We start from the raw sequence: 24249 nt of genomic DNA, 5'->3' as shown, positions 1-24249 counted from the left end.
TGCCATAGAACCTACCAACCAAGGGCCATTTTCTCCAGGTGAACCCATTTCTGTCATCTGGAGATCAACTGTAATCCCAGGAGATCCCCAGCCACCACCTGGAGGTTGACAACCTTCGATGGTTGGGAGCAGGGCATCACCCCCCCCCCCCAAATATACACTGCTCTTCCACTTTAGAAGGTAACATGATTGCTGCACCCCCTGAAGCACTCCTCATGGTGAGTGTGAAAAACAGCGGAAGATAACACCCGAATGCACGACTGGACTGCTATTTGTTCAAACACAAACGTGAAAGTAGTAGAAAAGAGCAAGAGTCCAGTAGCACCTAGGCAACTGCATCGAGTTCTGCCTAGCAACTGCTAGGTAATGCGGGGGACACAGCCTATTGGTCAAAAGAGCAAGAGTCCAGTAGCACCTTAAAGACTAACAAAAATATTTTCTGGCAGGGTATGAGCGTGGCTCACTAAAGCTCATACCCTGCCAGAAAATATTTTTGTTAGTCTTTAAGGTGCTACTGGACTCTTGCTCTTTTCTACTACTGCAGACAGACTAACGCGGCTACCCACTGTAAATTACACACATGTGAAAGAATCGCAAGATTTAAAAGTTTAAAAAGAACAAAAAAAAAAAAAAGAAGAGGCCTACTCTCTCAAAACCATGAAAAGTCTCCCAGCAACTTTAAATCTCTTAACTAGAACTGACTAGCACGCATCTCCGAAAATGTACAGCATGATGGAAATTGCCTTATCACCCGCCCCTACACAGCTCAGAAGGCGCTGCCTCCATTTCCCATAATCCTTTGCAATCTGACATCCCGCCGGCGTAACCCTCTTTTCTCACGCGGGGGGGCCGGCGGGATCGAGCCTTTTGACCAATAGGCTGCGTCCTCCGCATTACCTGGCAGTTGCTAGGCAGAACCCGATGCGGTTGCCTAGGTTTCCAAACCTAGCCGCGGCCTGCAGTTTCCAGAGTCCCACATGAAGCCATAGAAGCAGTTTGGGAGATGTTGGACTGCGGGGCAGCTGCGCGCCGCTATGGAAGGCGATAAGGTGAGCGGCTATGGAAGGCGAGGACGGGCGGAGAAGAAGCCGGTCGATGGTGTACATCTCGTGAGGGTCTCGCCCGTCCGGACTCTCCGACTGGGGTAGAATAACGGGGGTGGTTGTGGGCAGATCCAGAACAATCGCCATTTCCCCCCCCCATAGGTAGGGTTGCCAACCTCCAGGTGGTGGGGGAGAAACAGGCACCTCTATACCAATACCAAAGGTTAGGAAAACAGTATAGGAGCGAAAAACATTTACAAACAAGGTGCAATTTTTAGATAAGCTACTGAGACTCCTATAAACATACAATGTACAAATACAAGTAACCACACTGTAACCAACACTGAAATGGAAAGCACTAGTCATGTTCTATTTAGATGTATTTTTTATGAGGGAATTCGTCAGAAACTAATTCTACCTCTTATTGGCATGATGGAGACTAGTTCAGAGGAAGAGAAAATTAAATTTCTCTTATGGGAGGGAGACTCTCGGCGATCCTTGCAAGTAGCCATGTATTGCTCTCTAGCTATTAAAATTCGTTCGGAGAAGGGTATTAGCGATTTTAATTGATGTTAATCGTTATATGCCTTGTGAATATGGTGATTTTTAATTGGTACAACTTTATCTGTATGATGTATAGAGAGGTTTTAATCTATTTATTTATGTAATCGATTTTAACTGATAGGGTTTGTAGTTTGTCTGGCTATTGCCGTAATAATAAAATCATTCATTCACTATAACCAACACATAGTATGTACAAAATATACAATAAAGGAGCAAAAAATATACAATAAAGGAGCAAAAAATCTTTCAAAGGTCTCAGCAGAGTACCAAGTATGTATAAGTTCAAGTTCTCTGCTGAGACCTTTGAAATATTTTTTGCTCCTTTATTGTATATTTTGTACATACTATGTGTTGGTTATAGTGTGGTTACTTGTATTTGTACATTGTATGTTTATAGGAATCTCAGTAGCTTATATAAAAATTGCACCTTGTTTGTAAATGTTTTTCGCTCCTATACTGTTTTCCTAACCTCCAGGTGGTGGCAGGAGATCTCTACTGTTACAGCTGATCTCCAGCCGATAGAGATCAGCTCCCCTGGAGAAAAGGGCCGCTTTGGCAATTGGACTCTATGGCATTGGAGTCCCTCCCCTCCTCAAACCCCCCTCCTCAGGCTCCGCCCCAAAAACCTCCCGCCGGTGGCGAAGAAGGACCTGGCAACCCTACCTGTACCATAGACAAACAATTGCTAATTAAGACTGCCAAAGACATTTACTAGGGAGTAAGCCCTATTGAGCTCAGTGGGACTTTCCTTTGAGTAAATGAGCACGGATTGGACATGCTGACTTGGGAATAGGTTCCAAGGAATCTCACTTCCAAGTAAGCATGCGGAGGCTTGGGTTATGCATGCTGACTTGAGGGTAAGCCCTGCCGCCGCTTGAGCTCAGTGGCATTTGCTTCCAAGTGAGTATATGTAGGAACGGGCTGCAAAGGGATGAGCATGCTCCCTAGGTACCTCGTCTGGGAGCTAAGTCCTGCTGTCTTGAATAAGGGTTGTTATCATTTGATGTATATGCCTGGGATTCCTCGGAGTTGCAGTCAGAGATTGGGAGAAAGGGTCACTTACCCCATGAACAGTCATTTCACCTGTAAGTGGGCACTGGAATAGGGTTGCCAGCTCTAGATTGGGAAATACCTGGATATTTTGGGGGTGAAGCCTGAGAAGGGCGGGGTTTGGGGAGGGACTTCAGTGCCATAGAGTCTAATTGCCAAAACGGTCTTTTTCTCCAGGTGAACTGATCTCTATTGCCTGGAGATCAGTTGTAATAGCAGGAGATCTCCAGCTACTACCTAAAGGTTGGCAACCCTACACTGGAAGGATGTCAGAATTGTACAGTACTTGGTTCACAGGCACAACCGTGAGCATGGCATGGTGGTTAAATAGGGTTGCCAGTTTGCAGGTACTAGCTGGAGATCTCCTGCTATTACAACTTTTCTCCAGCTGATAGAGATCAGTTCACCTGGAGAAAATGGCTGCTTTGGTAATTGGGCTCTATGGCATTGAAGTCCCTCCCCTTCCCAAACCCTGCCCTCCTCAGGCTCCGTCCCAAAAAACTCCAGGTATTTCCCAACCCGGAGCTGACAACCCTATGGTTAAATGATATAGATGAATAACTGATCTGCACTGAATAAGCTTGAATTTGCGCCTCTAGTTTGGCAGCGACCACAACCCCCTCTCACTCCTCCACAGCCCTGAACCTCTGCTGCTGACTTCATAATGTGTTGTATTTCCTGTCATTTCTTAAACCTGGAGCCAGCGTGGTGTAGTGGTTAAGAGCGATGGACTCTGATCTGGAGAACTGGGTTTGATTCCCGCTCCTCCATGTGAGCAGCGGACACTAATCTGGTGGACTGGATTTGTTTTCCCACTCCTCCCCAAGAAGCCAGCTGGGTGAACTTGGGCTAGTCACAGCACTCTCAACCCCACCTACCTCACCAGGTGTCTCTTGGGGGGAGGGGAAAGGAAGGTGATTGTAAGCTGGTTTGATTCTTCCTTAAGTGGTAGAGAAAGTCAGCATATAAAAACCAACTCTTCTTCTTTGTACAGAGAGGACAGCCCTTCCTCGTCCCAATCCTTACCATACAGAGCCAGCTTGATGTAGTGTTAGACTAGGGTCTAGGACAGTGGTTCCCAAACTTTTTGGGCCACCGCCCACTTGGTTTTATTGTTATGTGCCTTGGGTCCCAGTGAGAAAGGTGGACTGTAAATTAAAGTAATAAATCATGGATGAAATATTGAATAATTCATGTTTTCACACCAGCAGCTTTAAAATTTGGGCTATTACACAACATTTATTTCCTACATGTTTGTGTAAGGAGAAGGGTATATGCCACTATATTTGAATACACAGTAAACATAAGAACACTCCTGCTGGATCAGACCGGTTTGTAGTCTAGCACCCTGTTTTACACAGCAGACAAACTGTTGCCCGGGACAGGGACAATAGAACTGAGCCCAGAGGCCAAGGTCCTCCCCAATTAATAATAATAATAGTAAGAGTTGGTTTTTATATGCCGACTTTCTTTACCTTTTAAGGAGAATCAAACTGGCTTACAATCTCCTTTCCTTCCTCTCCCCACAACAGGCACCTTGTGACCTAGATGGGGCTGAGAGAGTTCCAAGAGAACTGTGACTCGCTCAAGGTCACCCAGCTGGCTTCATGTGGAGGAGTGGGGAATCAAAACTGGTTTTCCAGATTAGAGTCCACTGCTCCTAACCACTACACCACGCTGGTATGAAACCGGTATGATCTTCCCAGCATCCTGTTTCATATAGCAGACAAACTGTTGGCCGGGACAGGGGCAACAAACTGGGCACAGAGGCCAAGGCCCTCCCCAATGAAATAGAAACTGGTATGATCTTTACTGGTATGACAATCTACACTTTCCTATACAGAAATGATAACCATGTGATGTGCAGTCCTTAATAGCAGTCTCAACAGTAATGGATATGAGTAACCTCTTGTTCTATTGGTTTCATTGAAGTAAATATGATTCAGTTGTTTCAAGTTCACATTATAGATTGATTTCATCTCATACTTCAGGACTTCCATTTCCCCCCCCCCCCCGCCCCAAAGTGCCAATTCAATTGTGGGTGAGTTTCCATTACATACCCTGATGCTCAAAAGACAATGTATGTATACTCCCCAGGTTAAGAATATCTATATTCTTTTTCTAGAGAAGAACCAAAGAAGACACTTGGAAATCAGATGAACTAAAGAAGCATCTTAGGGTAACATTTATAAAATACTTGATAAACATAGTTCTTCTATTGGTATTTTATAGTGAATTTAATGTCCGAGTCCAAACAGCTACATTTTAGGTACACACTCACACACACACAAACGTAGGTGTTCCCAGTGGGGGTGGGTTTCAACATTTTTCTGAGAATAACACATATTCCTGTCCCCAATATCAAACTTCTTTTTAAAGGCCACTCAGTTTCCAAAACAGTCTGTCCATGTGGCTTGGGTGTTTGCTAGTCAAATGTCAATATTGTCAGCAAACACCAAGACCCCCTAGGTTTGTTGTCTCATAGCACAGTTCTTTGGACCTCAGTCAAATAATATTAAATATTTATTTCATATCTCAGGGTTTGATGCTGTAGATTAGAATTTAAAGACACCCAGATTTGTTTGAATGTCTGAGAGGATTTGAGTTTTAGATTGAAATTGTTTATGTTGAGGACCTCCAGAAGGGAATATACCTAATGATTTTTGTAGCAACCCTACTTTTGGTGGCCCTTCCACGTTTTATTCAAGGTGCGGTAAAACCTCTTAATCCCAGCTTTCACTTGTAAGAAGAAGAAACAATGAGGTCATTATGTTATGTACATTCTGGAAAGGTTAACTCCTAAACTGTCTCTTGAAGAGATCTTCCAGGAAACAGGTATTCCTCAACCTCCATCTTCAGTGATGATTTTTAGCATCCAAGTGTCTGTGATCCACAGCTTTGAAGGCTTATTTCCCAGTTAATACCAACTTTAATAAATAGTTCCTGACCATCCTGGAGGGACGTGAATCATCTCACCTTCCAGGTTAGAGTTTGAAAAATACAGTGGCCCTCAGGAATGCAGAAGTTGATCATTTCTGTCATAGAACAAACTGGAACACTGGAGGGACTGAGTTCGAGGTCATTGTGTGTAAGCAACTGTAGTGTGTAGTGGTTAAGTGTCAGGCTGTGACTGTGGAGTTCTGGGTTGAGTTCCTCACTCTGCCACGACCCTACTAGGTGAACTCAGCCTAACCTACCTCACAGGTTGTTGTGAGGATAAGCAGGGGGGACCATTTAAGTACATGAGAACATAAGGAAAGCCATGCTGGATCAGACCAAGGTCCATCAAGTCCAGCAGTTTGTTCACACAGGCGCCAACCAGGGGCCTCTAGGAAGCCCACAAACAAGACGACTGCAGCAGCACCATCCTGCCTGTGTTCCAAAGCACCTAATATAATAGGCATGCTCATCTGATCCTGGAGAGAATAGGTATGCATCATTAATATCCATTTTTACTAGTAGCCATGAATACCCCTCTCCTCAATGATCATGTCCACTCCCCTCTTTAAGCCTTCTAAGTTGGCAGCCATCACTACATCCTGGAGCAGTTGTGTGAAGAAATACTTCCTTTTATCTGTTTTGAATCTCTCACCCTCCAGCTTCAGCAGATGACCCCATGTTCTAGTATTATGAGAGAGGGAGAAAATCTTCTCCCTGTCCACTCTCCATACCATGCATAATTTTATAGACCTCTATCATGTCTCCCCTTAACCGCCTTCTTTCCGAGCTAAACAGCCCTAAGCTATTACACCGTCCTTAGCTCCTTGGAGAATGGCTAGGATAAAAAGCACAAATAAACCAGAGCAGCAATACTGTAATGCATTTTTAAGCTGCTGTGGGATCCAAATCTTCCATGGTTTGTGGATCTCAGGCATAATTTGCAAAAGATAAAACTTGGAGGATGAGAAGTAATGTACAAGAATTGGTTACGATCATTCCTGGTTTCGTTTTTCAGGGATCTCTGTCAGACAGTCAGTCAAACGACAAGAGACATCACGAGAGAAAACTGCGAGAGAGAGATGGCCGGGATGCTGATGACTACAGAGACTCTCTGTACAAAGAACAAGACAAGGACAGAGTAAAATCCAAAGAAAAAACAGGAGAAAAAGCACGGTTCAAATCGAGCGAAAGACATAGGGAGGAACGGAAAGAGAGAGGGAGAGAAAAAGAGCATCCCAGAGAAAGAGAGAGAGAAAAGTCTAAGGCGACTCACGAGAGACACACCAAAGAAGAGAAAGAGAGTGCTGGGAAAGGTGGAGAGCGGCACAGTGGAAGAGAAAGAGAGAGGAAGCACAGGAAAGATGATCCTAATCAGGCGCGCGTGCAAGAGGTTTATGGGGAAAGGAATAAAGAACACCACAGAAGACAAGGCAGCAAGGATTATGGAGGTGGGCTGATTCGTGCGCTGGATGCGTTTTGGAATATTCTTCCTAATAACCTTCCTAAAATAAGCCAACACCGTGATCGGCATTGTGCTTGGCTGTTTGCGCTAAACTGGGTTAGAATCTGCTCTGTACCCTTGGTCCCCCCCACCAATCTTCTGCAGTTTGATGAGTCTGCCTGTAACAAGATGGCAGGTTGAATAGACAAGGGTTGTCCTTTTTTAAAGCATGTTCCTCTTCAGAATTTCAAGCTTGTCCTATGATGTTCCCATTTCTACTTTCAGACCTGTGGGACACCACCTAATTTTTTTGATGTCTTTTGCAGCCTTCTTCACACATGCACCCCAAAAGCCAGCTTTATGGCTCTTCAAGGAAGGCCAGCCAGCCACAGGGTCCTTAGATATCCTTGCCCTTCTAGGGACAGGTTTTTTTCCCATGCTCTAGTGCATATAAGCATACAAAAGAGATTGGAATGTGTCTTGAAAACACATTTGGAGGGAAACCTAAGAAATGCACTAGTCCAACGGTTCCCAAACTTTTTGAGTCATGAAGCACTTTTCAGGAGAGAAATTCATCACGGAGCACTAATTTTCACCTATCAGCTATATTCTAAACTGAATGACAGTAGTATTTTTCTTTCCGATCTCTTCACGGAGCACTAGGAAATCTTTCGCAGAGCATTAAGTGCTCCGTAGAGCACAGTTTGGGAACTGCTGTACTAGTCTATTGAGGGAAAATTAGATTACTATATTTTCTTCAGGTTCCCATCAATTCCTCACCCCAAGGGTGATATATATTGCAGGCCTCAGAACAGATACGCCCTTCTATTGCAGTCAGTGGGCTTGGATGAGTTTTATACTGCTTAAGAGTGCACAGGTAACTTAGTCTTATATAGAATGTATGGATATATTCTTGTGAAATATGATTAACAACCCTAAGATTTTTTTTAATTGCAGAACTGTGGACATTGTTCCATACACATAGTCTGTAACATAGTAGCAGGGGCGATGTGACCTACGGACATCCTGGGCCCCACTCGGGGGGGGGGGAGCAAATGGGGGTGATAGAAAGTGGTGGTGGTAGAAAATAGGGTTCAGTCAAAACATAGAATGCAGTCCATTTTGTTTCATTCTTGTTCAGAGTAGATTCGGTGAGAGTAAGAAGGCCCCCCCCTTGACTTTTCCCAGCGCCCAGGAATAACTAAGGACGCCCCTGTGTAGTAATACCCCAGTGCACTCAAGAAAAACTTACTAATTTTATTGATGGGATTATATTTTAGATCATTCAAAAGTAAGAGATGAAGAAAAAGAAAGAAGGCATTTGGAAAGAAAGGTAAGAGAAGGCAACACACTGGAACACATTACACAGCAATGTAAGGTAAAAGTGAAGGTAGCTAATAGATTAGCCGAAATCTCCCATGCCAATGGAAGTAGCGTCTCAGTAGGTAGATCCATCGTATCACATTCAGACTCAGTTCGTTTGCTGTATTTTTCAGGAACATAGCAGCCTGTTTCAACATGAAAACAAGTCAATTTTTGACAAAACTCAAAAGAACACACTCCCTAAATTGCTTTATTTGGAATTGTTGCATAGTAGTTCCAACATGGCATTTCATGAACACTGCCTAGAACATATCACCAGCTATTATTATTACTGTTGTTGTTATTTTGTATAATTTAACTGCTGATGAATTAATACAAGAGCTTGAAAATGGGTTCCAAGGAGTGAAATTTGGAAGACATTAGCTGTAGCTTTCAAGAGTTGGGGAAGATCCCCAAATTTGTGTATTGAAGCCATCAGAAGACACAGATGCTGTTTGTCACTTAGAATGAGTTTTTCACAAGTACAAACTAATAAAAATTGACAAGGCACAGTACTTTGATTTTTAAAATGCTTAATGATATCTGAACGTCGTGTGGTTAGGTTGGGCCAGTGGGAGAGGATTTGCTTGTTGGGTTTCTTTACTCTGCCTTGTCTTGCTGCATCAGCAGAGCAGAGCCAAGGGTGATTTGGTGAGAACCAAGCTGTCCTTGCTGCTGTCACACAGACATTGTAAATTCCATAAATACCCCAAATGCAGTTTTATATGCTAAATTGTCCTGTATATGTGGGCAAAGCAGTCAAATAAGCAGATTTGATGAGTATTGAATATATTTCAATTTTCCATAAAAGGGGGGGGAGGGGTATTTCCCAAGTCTTCAGATTTTCCAGAGACATCTCTATCAGGAGTCAGGACGTAGGAAGGGTTGTCCCTCATCACACATGAACACATGAAGCTGCCTTATACTGAATAAGACCCTTGGTCCATCGAAGTCAGTATTGTCTACTCAGATTGGCAGCGGCTCTCCAGGATCTCAAGGTAGAGGTCTTTCACATCACCTACTTGCCTAGTCCCTTTAACTGGAGATGCTGGGGATTGAACCTGGGGCCCTCTGCATGCCAAGCAGATGCTCTACCACTGAGCCACAGCCTCCCCATCCTCTGTGGATCAAGGAGGTCTAAAACCTTTAGGCAGCTGGTTCCCTGAGTCCTGTAGATCTTTTTTCAGGCAGTACTCCTCACCCCCAGGACGAACGGCTTTTGAAAGTGAGGGCAGATTGTGCTTTAGCACTGGAGTCAATTGTTCAAAGAAAGAAAAGGTTAGAATTCCATTGCAGTAACAGCAGACCTTTGGAGCAATTTGTCCAAGGAGTAATTTGGATCTTGACCTATGTGTGGAAAGAGCACATTTCCTCCCAAGGGTTGAACTTGGAGCGCTGGCACAAACTCAGCCTAAACCTGCTGGAAAGGAGAATTAGAACGACACCAGGTTAATGAGCTAGCACAGCTGGATGAGGAGGGCTCAGAGTTATTATTTTTGATCCATTGCCTTGATGTCTTTCTGAGCCAGCGAGGTGTAGTGGTTAAGATCGGTGGTTTGGAGCAGTGGACTCTGATCTGGAGAACCGGGTTTGATTCCTCGCTCCTCCACATGAGCGGCGGACGCTCATCTGGTGAACTGGATTTGTTTCCCCACTCCTACACATGAAGCCAGCTGGGTGACCTTGGGCTAAGTCACAGCTCTCTTAGAGCTCTCTCAGCTCCACCTACCTCACAGGGTGTCTGTTGTGGGGAGAGGAAGGGAAGGTGATTGTAAGCCGGTTTGAGTCTCCCTTAAGTGGTAGAGAAAGTCAGCATATTATTATGTTTAAAGCCATTTCTGTTGCAGAGCGAGGAGGCCAAGAACAACGAGGATGAGATTTCAAAACACAGAGATCAAGAACGTGAACACAGACACAGGTCACACAAGGAACAGGAACCTGACAAAGACAGGAAGAGAAGGCACAGGGAGAAGAGAGACCAGGAACGCTCAGCTGTGGAAGGAAAAGAGAAGCATTTGAAAGAAAGGAGCCTTAGGGCTGACAAGGATGGGGAAGAGGGCCATGTGCCCAGGACACATAAGGAGCAACCCTTCCATGAAGACAAACATTACAGCGAGAGCAGTGAAAGGCGGCAAAAAGAAGACAGTGAAATAAGGAAGAACGAGCACAAGGTTTGTGTTTCATTGTCTTTAAATCCATAGCATTGCCAAGAAAAGTTTTATTAAGGAACTATACCATTTTGGCTGGAAAATAGTTTTGTTTTTTTGTTTTTGTTTTTGTTTGTGATTTTATTACAATCTTACCTGTTCTTAGGTGAGAAAATCAAGATACTGTGGCTTCAATAAAAAACTATTACATAGGGTTGCCAACCTGCTGGTACTAGCTGGAGATCTCCTGCTATTACAACTGATCTCCAGCCGATAGAGATCAGTTCACTGGGAGAAAATGGCCGCTTTGGCAATTGGACTATGGCATTGAAGTCCTTCCCCTCCAGAAACCCCGCCCTCCTCAGGCTCCCCAAAAACCTCCCACCAGTGGCGAAGAGGGACCTGGCAACCCTATTATTACATGACATTTTTCACAAAATTCAGTGATTAGTTAGGCTGCATTCCTGACCGGTGGGGGAGCTCCTTAGGAGCTGGTGTGACCCCACACCAGCGTAAATGCCCATTTATCTTGGGAGAACGGGCACTTATGCTGTCCTGGGGGCAAAAATGCCAGCACCGCACTATGCCAGCAGGGAATTCCCGGAAGGGAAAGCCCGGGCCAGCAAGGGGGGTGGCATTCCCGGGGCATTCAAGGAATTGTTGGTGGGCAGCAGGGCACCCATGAATGCCACATTGGGAACCGCTGGTGTATGCTATACTTAGCTCAACAGAGGAAGAATGGGCTATATATATGATGAATAATTTTTTTAAAAAATCAATCAGTGCTTATACTGACCTCATCAAAGTACACAAGTACAACCCATTCCTGAAAGGGAGGGGGATAGATCTACGGCGGCTGGGAAGCTTCTGAGGAAGAGGAATTTTAATTGTTTTTAAAAATAAAAAGGAGGAAAATACCCCATTGAAATCAACTGGGCTATGCCACCAAAAAAGGTGGCATAGCCACACCACTGCAAGAGGGGGCATTCCAGGGATGGAAGGGGTTAGGAAGCTGTCTAAAGGCAGTTCCACCCCCAGGAATGCGCCCCCATGCTGGCAAGGGCTTTCCCTTCCGGGAATTCCCTGCCGGAGGAGCTCCGCGGCTCCCCGGCACCAGTATGTTTGCCCCTGGGATGGCGTAAGTGCCCCTTTAACCTGGGTAAAAAGGGAGAGTTACGCCAGCGCGGGGTCACACCAGCTCCTAAGGAGCTTCGCCCCCCTCTTAGGATTGCACGCTTAGGCTTGCAGCTTGTGGCCCATTGTTTCAGTAATTCCTTCTCTCTGTTCCTTCGCCTGGCACCGATTCTTTGGCTCTCAATGAACATACCGTATTTTTCGCTCCGTTAGACGCACCGGACCATAAGATGCCCCCCCCCCAGCTGGCTGTCGGGGCAGGGAACGCTGGCTTGTGTTGTTCTGGCGCGCCCAGCCGCTCTGTGTGCCCCCCCACCTCCCAACTGGCCGTGGGGGCGGGGAATGCTGGCTCGCATCGTTCTGGCGCACCCAGCCGCTCTGTTCGCCCCCCCCCCCCGCCTCCCAGCTGGCCGTCGGGGCAGGGAACGCCGTCTCGGGTCGTTCTGGCGGGCGGGGCACACAGAGCTGGGTGCGCCAGAACAACGCGAGCCATCGTTCCCCGCCCCAAAGGCCAGCTGGGAGGCGGGCGGGCCTGGTCTGTGCGCCCCGCCCGCCTCCCAGCTGGCCGTCGGAGCGGGAAACGCCGATTCGCGTCGTTCTGGCGCGCGGGACGCACTGAGCTGGGCACGCCAGAACAACGCGAGCCTGCGTTCCCTGCCCCGATGGCCAGCTGGGAGGCGGGGGGGGGGCGCACAAGCGGGCCTGCCCGCCTCCCAGCTGGCTGTCGGGGCGGGGAACGCCGGCTCACATTGTTCTGCCGCTCCCAGCCGGCTCTGTGCGCCCCGCCCGCCTTCCTTCCAAGCTAGAATGTGCGTCTTATGGACTGGGCTAGGGTCCATAAGACGCACATTCACTCCATAAGACGCACCGACATTTCCCCTCACTTTTGAGGAGAAAAAAAGTGCGTCTTATGGAGCGAAAAATACGGGATATTTTATTTCCCTGGTCCTTTATCGATGTTTAGTTTTGTTGATTTGCTGCTAATGCCTTTCTGCTACTGCTGCTGTGATTGCTTTTATGCTACAATGGTTTTTGTGGCTGCCGTTGTGTGGTTTGTATTTTAGTTATGTTGCTGTCTTTGTTTTTATTTTTGCAATGTTATCTAAGCCACCTCGAGAACTTTGGTTATAAGTGCAGGCAGAGTATATATCTTGTAAATATATAATAAACATTGTGGTTTTTTTGTCTAGTACAAAAATGAAGATGTCTGTGATAAATATATTTCATATAAGGAGACCCCTTTGTTTGTTTCTCCCAGATAAGAAGATACTAAATACTGCAAATCATTATGATTTTAAAAATTGTTTTTCAGCACAGTGAACACAAAAGCCAAGGGAAAAGCTCAAGGCATGAAGATGAAACTGACCATCTACATGAAAGGTATGCTATATTTAAATACTTCCTGATATTGATACTTATTTATGACTGTGTCTCCCCTGTCCAGAGCTGCAAAGGCAGAATTCTTATTAATCCCTTCATCTTAGAAGCTGCCCTCAGCCCGGCTTGGCTGGGAAAGGGTGGGCTATAAGTGGAATAAAGTAAAATAAAAATATTTACTCAACAAGTAATTAAATTGCCGAATTCACTGCTAGCAGGAGGTAGTGATGGCCATGAGCGCAAGATGGCTTGGAAAAGGGGGTAGCAAACCTCTGAATTCCAGTGCAAGGAGGCAACGTCAGGGAAGGCCTTGGCCTCCATGCCTTGTCTGCTGGTCCTCCAGAGGAACTGGTTGGCCAGTATGCAAAGCAGGATGCTAGACTAGTTGGCCCACTTGGTCTCAGCCAGCAGGGCTTTACTTAGAATCATAGAATCATACAGTTGGAAAGGGCCATACAGGCCATCTAATCCAACCCCCTTCTCAATGCAAGATCAGCCTAGAGCATCCCTGACAAGTGCTTGTCCAGCCTCTGCTTAAAGACTGCCAGTGAGGGGGAGCTCACCACCTCCCTAGGTAGCTGATTCCACTTATGTTCTTACCTTTCGTTTCTTGAAATGCTCTAACATGACCAGTGTGTTAGACATTCCAAAAGGAACATTACAAGGCATTATAATACAAAGTAGTTTGGAACTCCGCTGACAAGCAATGTTCCCAAAGTTCATAATTATTTGATTCGGAATGTGAAATTGTCAGCCTTGTGATGGCTTTTGCATATTTTGATTTATCATTTCTTCTCCGTTTTAGGATGTAAATTGAGCGTAGGGTTATCTAGACTACTTCATAGGCACATGCGCTTAAGTTTTTTAATGTTAGCCCTTTCCAGGAAAGTGGGCCTTTTGTTAAATTTATATTTTTTTTACTTACACTAGACCACTAGAGTTGCCAATAGGCATGGAGGAAAAAATGTCCTTTGAATGTGTGGCATACTTTCATGATACTGATCATACAGCCAGTTTGGCTCCGAACAGTGTCACTAAGATTAAAACTAAAAGTAAGGGGGGATTTATTTATCCATATATTTATATCAGTGGTTCCCAACCTTTTTTTGACCAGGGACCACTAGGACTTTTTTGTTCGGTGCAGGGACCCCAAGGTTCAAAATAAAAATTCCGAGAATTTGAAAATAAACTTTAATCATAACTGTTAGTTAAACATTAAACTTAGAATAATATTTGAAAATATTTTTATAATAGAGAACTTTTAATTGAAAATATTAATTTATTATGGGTTTATAACTTTGTTTCACGGACCTTAATTTAGTTCTCGCGGACCCCTGGGGGTCCACGGACCCCTGGTTGGGAACCAGTGATTTATATGGATATATTTATATGGATAAACAATAGAGAATTAAGAATTTTTAATCTTAACTGGGGGGAAAAACTTGGCAACTGCCAATGTAATATTAAAATCCACCCCTGCTAAAAGAAATCTCATATTATCTAGTTCACACGTAGGGTCCCGGATAAAAGAATACTTGATGTGTGCTTAATGTGTCAACTGAAACTTTTCATGTCATGGAAAAGATCACCTGGCAAATAGCATCCTATTAAGCCTCTGTTAAAGGGTCTAGGCCATTTTCTCCAGGCAGTTGGCAACCCTGTTGACTGGCATAGCAAGAATGGCTGAAGAACTGCTGTGCTGTAAGGCAGATAATTTAAAAAAACGTTTAGTCCCCAAAAATGTAATTTAAAGAATCCCTCTTTACCAGAAGAAACAAATTTTCTACCTGTGTCCTTCTTTCACTTTCGTCCTCAGCATAACAGCGCCCCCGCATAGATCGGGGAAAATAAATAACATTTTAAAAATCATAAAAGTACCTGTCCAGAAGAAAGCAAGATTCTTTAGTGTTATTTTCAGGGGGCTAAATCCATGTGCCAAGCTCCATTAGCACATATGCACCAGTATAGTATTGGCAAAAGAGAGCACTTAGGTAACAGTGAGGTTTTTCCAGAGCGTTCTCCCAGAAAACATGTTAATATTCCGAATTGAGCAGAGGTGAGTTGTCCCATCACTAATTCTGAGAAAGGATGGATCTCATTATGTGTGAGAGCACGTGTCCTTTTAGTTATAATGGAAGCAGGAAAAATTGAAGCTCCAGTGGTCTTCCTCTATCAAAACTTCCTTCTGAGGTGTAAAGCAATTCTGAGACCTCTAGTTTCCTTGGAAACAATGTGTTTTTGGTGGACGTTCCTTTTTTAATTCAGTATATATATATATATTTCCTTATAGGAGTTCAAAAGAAAAAATAAAGAACCAGGCCAAGAGCGAAAAAGAAGATACAGGACAAGAAGTGAGAGAGTTTTATTTTAGGGGGTCATAAAACGCCAGAATGTTATGGGGACTGAGATATTATGAAGCACAATGCCTTTGCCAGCAGCCCCCTAATGCTCCTGAAAAGCCTATGCTAAGGGTTCAGGAAGCCTTATTGGGGGGGAATGGCAGGAGGGACTTGAAGTGAGGACATTGGATTGGGTACTCATTTTACTGACCTCGGAAGGATGGAAGGCTGAGTCAACCTTGAGCCAGCTACCTGAAACCGACTTCCGTCGGGATCGAACTCAGTTCATGGGCAGAGCTTTTGACTGCAGTACTGCAGCTTACCACTCTGCTCCATGGGGCTCTTTATAAAATGGAGAAGAGGACAATGTAAATCACTTTGGCCCTCAGAGGAGAAGAATGGTGGGGGATGAGTGAAGTAAATAAGCAAAAATACTGTCACCTCTTATGCCTCAGGACGTTCTGTCCACAAGTTTCCTTCAACTGTCCCCTCCCAGCATCTGCTTTTCAGGGATCTTAGAGGGCTTCTGGGGGAAAGGGAAGATGGGGAAAGATCTGCTTTGTGGTTCATGGGGTCAAACCCAATGTCATTTCCGTACGAGACCAAAACAGCCAAATAAGGTCTTTCTCAGGCAATAAATTCCATTAATGTTTTCAGTTGTACAGTTACATAACAATTTAATTCTACTGCTGTGTCTTCCTTGCTAGGAGCTGATAAAGGACATCACTAATCCCTCTAACTCTGACGCAGATTATGATAATTGTTCAGTGAACTACGAGGAAGACTTTGAGGTGAGCGCAGGCAAGGCCACATTTCGAGAGGTCAGCCAGATTAAATAAATGCTGCTGACCCAAAAGGGATGAGCACAGAGGAATTTTAATCTCTGATCTCAAAGCCATTTATGAAGTCTGTACATACACGATGGTGAATGCTGATTCACAGAAAGACAAAATACAGCCGATTCCATGAACCCTTAAGAGAATGTTGTTTCTTTTGAGCAGATCAAATGAATAGTGCTTATGAAAGATGGTTGTCATCTCATGAGGTTTCATTTTTAGTAATGAAGCCAGTACATTGAGAGCCAGCATTGTGTAGTGGTTAAGAGCGGTGGTTTGGAGTGGTGGACTCTGATCTGGAGAACTGGGTTTGATTCTCCACTCCTCCACATGAGCTGTGGAGGCTCATCTGGTGAACCGGGTTGGTTTCCCCACTCCTCCACATGAAGCCAGCTGGGTGACCTTGGGCTAGTCACAGCTCTCTTAGAGCTCTCTCAGCCTCACCTACCTCACAAGGTGTCTGTTGTGGGGAGGGGAAGGCGATTGTAAGCTGGTTAGATCCTTAAGTGGTAGAGAAAGCATATAAAAACCAACTCTTCTTCTCCTCCTCTTCTTCCTGTGTAGAGGTAAGTGAAAGGCAAGGAGGATCTGCAGATGCCGAATTGGCAACGCAGAAGAGATCACCGACTTGCCTTTGTAGGGCAATGTCTGGAGGGCCCCGTTGGATCGAGCTACTCATTCATGCTTCAAAAGACGTAATTGCTCTTGTTCTTATTGAAGGATTACGAAGATGATTTTGACGATGTGGACGACGACGAAGATGACACTGAGGGTCCAGGGGACGGGGAGCGAGAAGAGGAAGAACAGGAGGCAGCAGAAAAAGTACGGAAGGTTCCTGTAGTCAAAAACTCAGAAATAGAAGAAATTCAGAAAGCAATCAATGCGGAAAACGAAAGAGTCAAGACCTTCCTCCCAGAGCAAAGGAAGGATGAATTGCTTCCCAAAGAATGTGAAAAGGAACAGGGAATGGGTATGTGAAGAGGCGCTTCATTAGTTAGTTAGTTTGTTTATTTGTTTAAAACATTTTTGTGTTGCCTTTCCACCCAAATAGGGTCCCCAAGGCTGTGAACCCTGGGCTATTAAAACATTTCAAACTTTAAAACAACATTTAAAATACAAATATATATACAACCTTTAGAACAATTAAATAAAACACACAGACACACAAAGCACATGAACAGGGATGAGGGATTATAAGAGTTAGTGAGGGAATGCCAAACCAAACAAAAAAGTCTTCGCCTGCTGTTGGAAGACAATGGTAGAGGGAGAAAATGAACCTCCCTGGGGAGGGAGTTAAAAAGTTTCAGTGCCATATCCAGGAAGGCCCTTTTTGGAGTAGCTCCTGTCTAGCCTCAGATGGGCGGGGGCATTTGACATAGGGCCTCCAAAGATGACTGTAGGTTCATAGAATCATACAGTTGGAAGGGACCACCAGGGAGTAGGTAGTCCATTAGGTATGCTGGCCCCAACCTGCATAGGGCTTTAAACATCAATACCAGCACCTTGGATTGGGCCTGAAAACCAATTGGGAGTCAGTGTAGATGGAACAGCACTGGAGTTATGTGGTCCCTACGATTCACTCCAGTCAACATTCTTGCTACATCATTCTGTACCAACTGTATCATAGAATCATAGAGTTGGAAGGGGCCATACAGGCCATCTAGTCCAACCCCCCCTGCTTAATGCAGGATCAGCCTAGAGCATCCCTGACAAATGCTTGTCCAGCCTCTGCTTAAAGACTGCCAGTGAGGGGGAGCTCACCACCTCTCTAGGTAGCTGATTCCACTGTCGAACAACTCTTAACTGTAAAAAAAAAATTTCCCCCTAATATCAAGCCAGTACTTTTCCTCCTGCAATTTAACCCCATAATTGGGAGTCCTATCCTCTGCTGCCAACAGGAACAACTCCCTGCCCTCCTCTCAGTGACAGCCCTTCAAATACTTACTATGAGTTAGGGACAGTCTTCAAGGGCAGCCCCGTGTAGCTCTCACTGCAGAATCTAATCTAGATGCCACCAAGGCATGCACCACAGTGGCAAAATCTTTCCTACCAGAAAGGGCTGCAGCTGGCTCACCAGCCAAAGTTGGTGAAAGGCACCCCTGGCCACTGCCACCCCCTCTTTATCCAAAAAGAGGCCCAAGTCCAGCAGTACCACCCCCCCCAAGCTATGAACCTGCTCCTTGAGGGGAGTGATACCCCATCCATAACAGGAGATACTACAATTCCTGGATCAAACTCCCCACACACACTAGTAGCACCTCTGTTTTGTCGGGATTACATTTCAGTTTCTTAGCCCTCATATTTCGATGCAAACGAATTTTATTGCACAGCACATTGGATCCTGCAGATCTGTTCCTCTAGCGGAAGCACTTCCTTCTGGCAGAACAAACCTTCTGAGTGTCTTGCATCAGGGTAAAGCTGGAGGAAAGTGCCTCCCCCAGCAGAATGGTTCCACATGATCCAATTCAAATTGTACAGCTGAAGGTCAAGGTCTAGTTAAAAATGCAGGTAAAAATGATGGATGATGCTGGAGCATCAGGAGACTGTTATTGACCCACTCTGAACCCAGCTTGCTGGGAATGACGGCAGGCTATAAATGCAATAAATAAAATAAACCCAAAGAGCTAACAGTCGTGATCAGAATTATATCTATCTGCATCCATTGTTAGAAAGTTATGGCTTGTATGTTAGTTATGGCTTGGTGTGGTGGTTAAGAGAGGTGCTTTGGAGCGGTAGGCTCTGATCTGGAGAACCGGGTTTGATTCCCCACTCCTCCACGTCAGCGGCGGAGGCTAATCTGGTGAACTAGATTTGTTTTCCCGCTCCTACACATGAAACCAGCTGGGTTCAGTTCAGGTACCTTTATTGGCATAACTACCAGCTGGGTGATCTTGGGCTAGTTACACTCAGCCTCACCTACCTCAGCTTCACCTACCAACCCTCCTCCTCCTCCTCCTCCTCCTCCTCCTCCTCCTCCTCCTCCTCCTCCTCCTTCTTCTTCTTCTTCTGTTCCTCTGAAGTTAGCGAGACTTATTTTTACATATGTTTATCATTTGTATATTAGTTTTCTATTTTATATTCTAAAGTTGACATTAATAACTTTCCTTACTATCCAACAGAAAGTCAGGATTCACCCAGGAGAAGTCCCGTTTCTGGAAAGTTCATTGATTTCCAAACTGCCAAACAGCGGCAAAGTATCAGAAAGGTTGCCAGTGAGCAGAAGTATGTGATATTGCAATAGAATCACTGCATGTTAACTGTTGCACAGTTGTTTTACGTGGAACATTTTAATTTTTGTGATGTACCGCTAACCAAGTGCAATAAACTGTTTTTATGTGGAAGTTGTGTGTGCTAGGCATAAATTGATTGAATGCAACTCATCCAGTAAGAACAGAGATGTATTTGCATGATTTTGGTAGTTTTCTGCAGAGATGCCAGGGAAGACACAAAAGACATTCTGGCTATTTCCAGCGTGCGTCTTGCATGGCCTGGGACATAGACCAGTGTGATCATTTTAGACACTCCCAGTTTATAAAAATAGGAACACAGGAAGAGCCCACTGCATTGGACAAAAGAACAGTCTAGTCTAGCATCCTGTCACCAACAGTGACCAACTAGGTGCTTCCAGGAAGCCCATATCCAAGACATGAAATTCCTGGTGGTTTGGGGGCTTTCTAGGACATTTGGTTGGCCACAGTGTAAAACAGGATCCAGGACTAGCTGGACCATTGATCTGATCCAGCAGGAGTGCTCTTACTATGAAAGCAATAGTGGTCTTACACTGCCTACCAACAACTGGTTGTTCAGTGCCACACTGCTTCCGAACGCGGAGGTTGCCTTTAAGCGTCATGGTTATAGAGCTTGTTTTCCATGAATTTGTGCAATTCTCTTTCAAAGATATTAAAGCCGATAAACACTACCATATTTATTGTAAAAGGATCTGTGAATTTCATACGTTATGTAAAGAACGTGTCTATCATATATTGAGTCACTCATAGCTGACCTTGAGTTCTAGTATTGATGGGGGGGAGATTCTCCCGGTCCACTTTCATGCACCCCCTTAGTTGTCTTTTCTCCCCTAAACTGTATTGTATCACTGTTTCCTTGCATTTCTTTGGTCTTCTTGTCCTTGGTAGTGGAAAATGCTGTCAGGTCGCAGTCAATTTATGGTGACCTGGTAGGGTTTTCAAGGCAAGAGACGAACAGAGGTGGTTTGCCATTGCCTGCCTCTGCATAGCAACCCATCCAAAAACTAACTAGGGCTCATCCTGCTTATCTTCTGACATCCAACAAGATCAGGCCAGCTTGGGTCATCCAGTTCGGTGCCTGCTTCTTCCTAGTACCAGAGGAGCCGTGGGGGAGGGGCTGTGGCTCAGTGCTATAGCCTCTGCTTGGCATGCAGAAGGTCCCAGGTTCAATCCTCGGCATCTCCAGTTAAAGGGACTAGGCAAGAAGGTGATGTGAAAGACCTCTGCCTGAGACCCTGGAGAGCCGCAGTTGGTCTGAGTAGACAATACTGACTCTGATGGACCAAGGCAGTAGAAGGCAGGTTCATGTGTTCAGATGAAATTGTATTTTATCTTAATTACTCTTAGAAAAATTGACCGTTTCCATCCTTGACCAAGCCAGTTCCAATGCAATATTAGAATGTCACATGATCACTACTTTGGGGCAGGGGGATTTTCTTCCTATCTTTTTTGGGGCATATTCCTGTGACCATGTTCCTAAATATTTCTTGGAGGGTCCTTCCTGGGGGGGAAATATGGAAAAGCAGTTCCATAATTCATTTTTTCCCCAGGTTGTTAGTTATTTGGGATTGTATCTTTGTAAAGCCTATTTAGAGCTACACTCTTCATCACATTTTTAGGTGTGGATCTAAGATGTTTTCAGCATGCAGGTAAAAATGTCAAGTGTGAATGTAGCAAATAACATATTTGCCGATGTGTATCATGCAGCTCCTTATTGAGTGTACCCTTGGGGTAGGTGGGCGGGGGAATCCAGGTTGCCTCTGTATAATATGTAAAGTAACCCTCAATTTCACTAACATGCTAAATGCTGTAAAGTGCACAGAAATAACAAACAGTTCCTAAGGGGAATATGATGACTTTTACTTCATTCTCCTCATCAATGCATATGAAGAACACTGCCTCAAACCCCAGTGACCAACCAAATGCCCCTAGAAGGCCTGCAGGAAGCTCACAGAAGCCAAAGTCTCTTTCTGGGGCTGCTCCCTGGCAGAGAGCCAGTGTGCTGCGGTGGTTTGGAGCGATGGACTCTGATCTGGAGAACCGGGTTTCATTCCCCCCTCTTCCACATGAGCTAATCTGGTGAACTGGATTTGTTCCCCACTCCTACACATTAAGCCAGCTGGGAGACCTTGGGCTAGTCATAGCTCTCTTGGAGCTCTCTCAGCCCCACCTACCACACAGGGTGTCTGTTGTGGGGCAGGGCAGGGAAGATGATTGTAAGCTGGTTTGATTCTTCTTTAAGTGGTAGAGAAAGTTAGCATATAAAAACCAACTCTTCTTCTTCTTCTTCTCAGATGGTAGTCAGAGGTACCTCTGATACTGCCTCTGAAAAATGGAAGGCCCATTTAGCCCTCATGGCTTGTAGCCATTGATAGACCTATTCTCCATGAATCTGTCAAATCCACTTTTCAGTTAATCCGTGAGAACATAACTCTTGACTCCATTAAAGTAAATGGGAATTTCCTACATTAATCCATTGAGACCAACAGCACAGTGAAACATTTAAGTTCGATTGATTCAATTTACCTGCCTTAGTTTCTTTGGTATATGTGTCTGGGTCCTGAACAGCATCCTTTAGGAGTGATACTATGTCCAGACTCTGTATGCCATCTGTCCGTATAATTTCTGCTCATTTGCATTTTGTTTTCTCATAATGTTTTCAAGGAAACGTAGTATTGAGCTGCTTCGCCTTATTGACCTGGACTTTTCGGTCAGCATCAGTTTGTTGGATTTGCCTCCAGTGAATGAATATGATATGTACATCCGGAACTTCGGGAAAACAAACACCAAACAAGTAAGCGCCTGCCTTTAAAAAGTTCACCATATTCATCCTGACTGCTTGTGCTGGTTTACCTGAACAGTGATTTTTCTTCAGTTGCTTTCCTTAGGCAATGGGTATATCAACACCAGTGATCTCAAGGCTATTGCTAATTTCCTTTTAAATGAGTTTTCTGTTTGCAAAGAAAATGAGATACATGTTGCAGAAGAGAGAATGCAACAGTAAAAGGCTGCTGGCCAGTAATCGTGCTTTTTATCGTAACCGTTATAGCCTTGAGAATCTTCAGCTGGTGTAATCCATAAAAAGGTGTGGGTTAAGTACCGTCAAGTCGCCTCCAACTCATGGCGACCCTATGAATCAATGTCCTCCAAAATGTTCTATGTTTGACAGCCTTGCTCAGATCTTGCAAATTGAGGGCTGTGGCTTCCTTTATTGCAGGGATGGGGAACCTCAGGCCCGGGGGCCGTATGCGGCCCCCAAGGACATTTTTTGTGGCCCTCGGGAGCTCCGGGGCCCTGCTGCGGAGGCAGGCCCAGGGCGGCCCTCCCCAAGGGTGTTCCTGGGGCCACAGCTTACAGAGGCGCTGTGGCGCCCTTTGGACCTCCTCTTGCTGACTGTCAGCTGTTGAGCAGCGAGAGGGAGGGGGGGGGAAGAGGCTGGCGGCTCCCGGCGGCAGAGCATGCATGCGGGAGCTGATCAGGCTTCGGGGGGGGGGGGGCTTTTGTGGACTCTGGGGGGGAGGGCATGGAGACTGGGGTCAGGTCGTGCGGGGCTCTGTGCGCCGCCGTGTGTGTGTGGGGGGAGGCGGGGAGGCTGGGGCCCAGTCACACTGGGCCAGCGTGTGTGTGTGTGTGTGAGGGGGGAAGGCTTTTCTCTCTTTTCTTCCTCTTTTTCTGTCACTCTTTCTCCTTTCTCTCCCTCTTTTTCTGTCTCTTTCTTTGTCTCCCTCCGTCTTTTTCTTTCTTTCCCTTCATCCTTTTCTTTCTTTCTCCCTTTCTCTCTCTTTCTCCCTCCCTCCCTTTTCTTCTTTCTCTGTTTTCCTTCCTCCCTTGCCGATAGACTGTGGGCTGCGCCCCCCCTGGCACCTCGTTTGCTCAGGCCCACCGCTGGTTGCCCTCCCGTCTGGGAGGGGGGGAACGGGGACACCCTGCAGGCCTTATCTGTGTGGCGTCCCCTGGGGTTGCCAACCTCCAGGTGGTGGCTGGAGACCTGGCAACCCTAGCCTCTCCCCCCCACCGGGAGATCTACACCTGGTATGGCCCCTGAATGATGTCATAAATGTGCAAATGGCCCTTGGCAGGAAAAAGGTTCCCCACCCCTGCTTTATTGAGTCAATCCATCTCTTGTTGGGCCTTCCTCTTTTCCTGCTGCCCTTACCTTTTCCTAGCATGACTGTCTTTTCCAGTGACTCCATAAAAAGGTAGATGCCTAATCTCATCAGGTTTAATGTTTCGGATCCTCAAAACCATGGATCCTCTTTGTCCCATACCTCTTTGGATCCCTTCCCTAACTTCTTCTTCCTTGGAAAACCATAGTTTGCTATAATATGGAAACCAAGCAAATTATGGTTTCCCCAAACCATAGTTTCCCCATTATGAATAATGGCAAATTATGGTTTAGCAAGAAGTAGGGCATCCAGGTGCACAAGGAAGAGAAGGAAGTGGTAGCTGAGGCTCTGCCTTGAGTGACCAAATCATGATGAGTTGTATGTGAACTAAGGCAGGTAAACTAAGTCAATTGAACTTAAATGTTTCACGGTGCTGTCGGTTTCAATGGGTTAGGTGCACATACCTCTTAGTTCTGTCCTGTGTTTTATGGGAAACTCTTTATATTTCCATTGTTTTTCCTTCTACTAACTCTAGTGCAGGAGTTCCCCAACCTTTTTTCAGCCTGCAGGCACCTTTGGAATTCTGACACGGCGCAGCTGGCACATCCACAAAATGGCTGTTGCAGGAGGCGGAGCCAGCCACAAAATGGCTGCCGAAGCTT

The 24249-nt window shown here is 45.3% G+C and overlaps 1 protein-coding gene across 1 annotated transcript in view; it reads left to right on the top strand.

Moving 5' to 3' along the window:
• The first annotated feature begins 968 nt into the window (after positions 1 to 968).
• DYNC2I1 (dynein 2 intermediate chain 1) overlaps positions 969 to 24249 on the top strand; it is a 45126-nt gene continuing 21845 nt past the window's right edge. Inside the window, exons 1-11 of the mRNA XM_056857287.1 lie at positions 969 to 1049; positions 4783 to 4836; positions 6613 to 7045; positions 8319 to 8371; positions 10248 to 10571; positions 12994 to 13061; positions 15349 to 15409; positions 16105 to 16188; positions 16954 to 17203; positions 19353 to 19455; positions 22146 to 22275. Coding sequence (XP_056713265.1) covers positions 1035 to 1049; positions 4783 to 4836; positions 6613 to 7045; positions 8319 to 8371; positions 10248 to 10571; positions 12994 to 13061; positions 15349 to 15409; positions 16105 to 16188; positions 16954 to 17203; positions 19353 to 19455; positions 22146 to 22275 — 1575 coding nt within the window. The 5' untranslated portion in view covers positions 969 to 1034. The remainder of the gene's footprint in view (positions 1050 to 4782; positions 4837 to 6612; positions 7046 to 8318; positions 8372 to 10247; positions 10572 to 12993; positions 13062 to 15348; positions 15410 to 16104; positions 16189 to 16953; positions 17204 to 19352; positions 19456 to 22145; positions 22276 to 24249) is intronic.

The sequence above is a fragment of the Euleptes europaea genome, chromosome 11 (genome assembly GCF_029931775.1).
Source record: "Euleptes europaea isolate rEulEur1 chromosome 11, rEulEur1.hap1, whole genome shotgun sequence".
NCBI lineage: Eukaryota > Metazoa > Chordata > Lepidosauria > Squamata > Sphaerodactylidae > Euleptes > Euleptes europaea.
This window is presented reverse-complemented; position numbering and strand designations above follow the sequence as displayed.